This window comes from Solanum lycopersicum, chromosome 7 (assembly GCF_036512215.1).
Source record: "Solanum lycopersicum chromosome 7, SLM_r2.1".
Lineage (NCBI taxonomy): Eukaryota > Viridiplantae > Streptophyta > Magnoliopsida > Solanales > Solanaceae > Solanum > Solanum lycopersicum.
The window spans coordinates 29,806,608-29,810,269 of record NC_090806.1 but is presented as its reverse complement, the minus strand read 5'-3'; the positions used below and the strand labels follow the sequence as shown (position 1 = coordinate 29,810,269).

The following is a 3,662-nucleotide window of genomic DNA, read 5'->3' as shown; positions in this document are numbered from 1 at the left end:
TTGGGGACCAAGTTAGATTTCTCCTATAAATAGAGAGCTCCTCTTCATTGTAAAACAATTCATCAAGAGAAATAATAAATCTTCTATTCTTTTCTCTCTAGTTTCTTCTTCTTATTCTATAGTTTTATAACACGTTATCAGCACGAGACTCTAATTTCTCAAAAGTGAAGGTTAGATTTGAAGAATTAATAAAGGTATTATTTATTCTTTTGTTTTTAATTTTAATGGCCAATCTTACAAAACTAGAGTTCACTGCCCTTCAAAGTTCGGGCAGGAGTAATGATATTCTTGCGTCATCATCTTGACGAGATTCTGAAAATCGAATATTTGACAGTCAAGGATCCACTTGTTTTGTGGAAAAACCTAAAAGAAAGATGTGACCACTTGAAGATGGTCATACATCCAAATGCACGATATGATTGGATGCATCTAAGGCTACAAGACTTTAGGTCTATACATGAGTATAATTCTGCCATGTTCAGAATCACTTCTCAATTGAAATTATGTGGAGAAACGGTTAGTGAGATTAATATGATGGAAAAGACATTCTCCACTTTTCGTGCCTCGAATGTGCTCTTGCAGCAACAATATCGAGAGAAAGGTTACAAAAAGTATTCTGAACTAATTTCTCATCTTCTTGTGGCCGAGCAAAATAATGATTTATTATTGAAAAATCATAAGAATCGACCTACTGGATCTGAACCACTTCCTGAAGTGAATGAGGCGTACGCCCACCATGCTAGGCGTGGAAAAGGTCGCGGTCCTAATCATGAACGTGGATGTGGTCGTGGACGTGGACGTGGTCGTGATTATGGTCAAGAACGTAATTCTATTCCTGGAATTAATCATTCATCAAATAAAAAGGAAAAAAGAAAGGATGAGAAACGTGAAGCAACTAGGGAAGGTTGTTTTCGATGTGGTGGAAGAGGTCATTATGCACGTGATTGTCGTACTCCCAAACACTTGGTTGAGCTTTATCAAGAATCACTAAAGAAGAAAGAGAAAAATCATGAGGCAAATTTTATCTCTGAAAATCAAGTTGATATCACGCACTTGGATATAGCAGATTTCTTCGCACATCCTGAAGGAAAAATAGATCACTTAATTGGTGATAGTTTTGTGAACATGGAAGAGTAATATATTTTTTGTAGTATTTATTAATATATTTCTTGTAATGTGTCACGACCCAAAACCGGGCCGCGACTGGCACCCACACCTACCCTCCGATGTGAGCGAACCAACAAATCTAACCTTAACATTTCAATGCAATAACAACAGAAACTAATGCGGAAGACTTAAACTCATTAGTAAAATCAATAATCAACTTCTATAACTCAAAAACTTATCATTATCCATAGAATCTGGAAGTCATCACCACAAGAACATCTAAAATCAAATGACTAAACTAAGAGTATTCTAAAAGCTAAAAATACATAAGAAGCTAGTCCGTGCTGGAGGTTCAAGGCATCAAGACGTGACGGAGGAGATCCAGTCCAAGCTAGAAGTGTTAGCTCACCCTGAAGATCCGGTGTGACGAAGACTGGCTTGAATTACTGTTGAGTCGAAGATGACGGCACGTTTGCTGCATTCCACAATTAAACAAGAAGAAAACAATAAAAGTAGGGGTCAGTACAAACACGGGTACTGAGTAGATATCATCGGCAAACTCAAAATAGGGAACAGTATATATCAAGTATTATCATAAATCAACTATAAAACTCAACATGTAACAACAACAAGTACTATAATCATCAATAAGTACCATCAAATTCACACATGAGGACTCAAGCCCCACTACCATACTCATTTGGGAATCATGTTCGTTAGATTGAGTATATTAACATCTTTCAAGATTCATTATCTTTCCTCCTCTTGTGTCGGTTCGTGACACTCCGATCCCCTAATTCTATGTGTCGGAACGTAACACTCTGATCCCCTACATATGTCGAAACGTGACACTCCGATTCCCTACATGTGTCGGAACGTGACACTCCGATCCCCTACATGTGTCGGAACGTGACACTCCGATCAACGAAATCTATATGTCGGAACATGACACTCCGATCCACTAAATATCATTGTGTAAATCATCAAGCCTTGTCTATACCAAGGCATCATCATTAATAATGTATATTAATGTTTCTTTTCAAGATTTGGGATTCAATATTTTTGATCATGCTTATCTTATCACAATCACACAATCATATTCATGCAAACATACAATTAAGCATATAGTAGGGTTTACAATACTACCAATACATATCATTCTCTATTAAGAGTTTACTATGAAAGCATGAAAACCATAACCTACCTCCACCGAAGAATTGAAATCAAGCAAGTTAATCCTCAAAGCTTGGTGTTTTCCTCCTCTGCTCAATCGTTTCTCTCTCTCCCTTCTTGTTCTTTCTATTTTTCTTATTCCCCCCTCTTTCTTTTACCCTAATTAGTATATAACTAAGAATAAAAGGTGGCAATAATACCCCACTAATTAGCTTAGGGTTACCTGTTTTAACCCTCAAGAATTTGAGTTATTAATATAAACCCACGAAGTCTATAATTGAGGAAAGAATAGCCCAAAAACGTCCCTTAAAAATTCACCAGAAATCCGACTCTGCCTGGGATTTGCGCAACCTGTGACGGGTCGTCGTAGAGTTCAGTGACCCAAATTTCCACCAAGGGTCTGTGACGGTCCGTCACACCTGTGACGGTCCGTCCTGCCATTCCGTCACAAAGTTCAGAGAGTTGATTTTCAGTACCCAATTTCAGATTTTCTAAGTATTTTGGGACGAGACCCCCTCGACGGTCCGTCGTGCCCATGACGTTCAGTCGTGGGGTCCGTCGCTTCTGCCTGTTTTTCCAGAATTGAAGTCTGTTGCTCAAAACGACTAATACGGGTCGTTACATTAGATACCAATTTACCGATCGTTCGTCCCCGAACGATCAAAAGAAGGAAAACAAGGGCGAAAAGGAGTACCTGAATCTGTAAACAGATGTGGGTATTTTTCTCGCATATCTGCCTCCTTCTCCCAAGTGGCTTCTTCAACCGGTCGATTCTTCCATTGCACCTTGATGGACGCAATCTCTCTTGACCTCAACTTGCAAACTTCTCTATCTAAAATAGCAACAGGCTCCTACTCATAAGACAAGTTTTCATCAAGCAAAACTGAATCCCAACGGATAATGTAATTTCCATCCCCATGATATCTTTTCAACATCGACACGTGGAATACCGGATGTACTCCGGACAGCCCTGGGGGCAAGGCTGACTCATAAGCCACTTCCCCTACTCGCTTGAGTACTTCAAATGGTCCAATGTACCTTGGACTTAGTTTACCCCTTTTTCCAAACCGCATCACCCCTTTCATGGGCGAAACTTTCAACAAGACTTTATCACCTTCCATGAACTCTAAGTCTCTAACCTTTCGATCTGCATACTCTTTTTGCCTACTTTGCGCCGCTAGAAGCTTTTCTTGAATAGACTTCACTTTTCCCATCGAATCCCTCAAAAGGTCAGTACCCCAAGGTCTAACCTCGAACGAATCAAACCAACCAATGGGAGACCTATATCTCCTCCCATACAATGCTTCAAATGGAGCCATATCGATGCTTGAGTGATAGCTATTATTGTATGAAAACTCCGCTAAGGGTAAGAAGCTATCCCA

The 3,662-nt window shown here is 39.5% G+C and overlaps 1 protein-coding gene across 1 annotated transcript; it reads left to right on the top strand.

Annotated features, from left to right (window-relative positions):
• Positions 1-279: 279 nt before the first annotated feature.
• LOC138337381 (uncharacterized) lies at positions 280-1,137 on the top strand. The gene has a single exon (XM_069287290.1). It carries the CDS (start codon positions 280-282, stop codon positions 1,135-1,137), a length of 858 nt encoding a protein of 285 aa, XP_069143391.1.
• Positions 1,138-3,662: the final 2,525 nt, after the last annotated feature.

Coding starts and splice junctions, on each gene's coding strand:
- LOC138337381 (XM_069287290.1), top strand. CDS start 280: ATGATATTCTTGCGTCATCATCTTGACGAGATTCTGAAAATCGAATAT.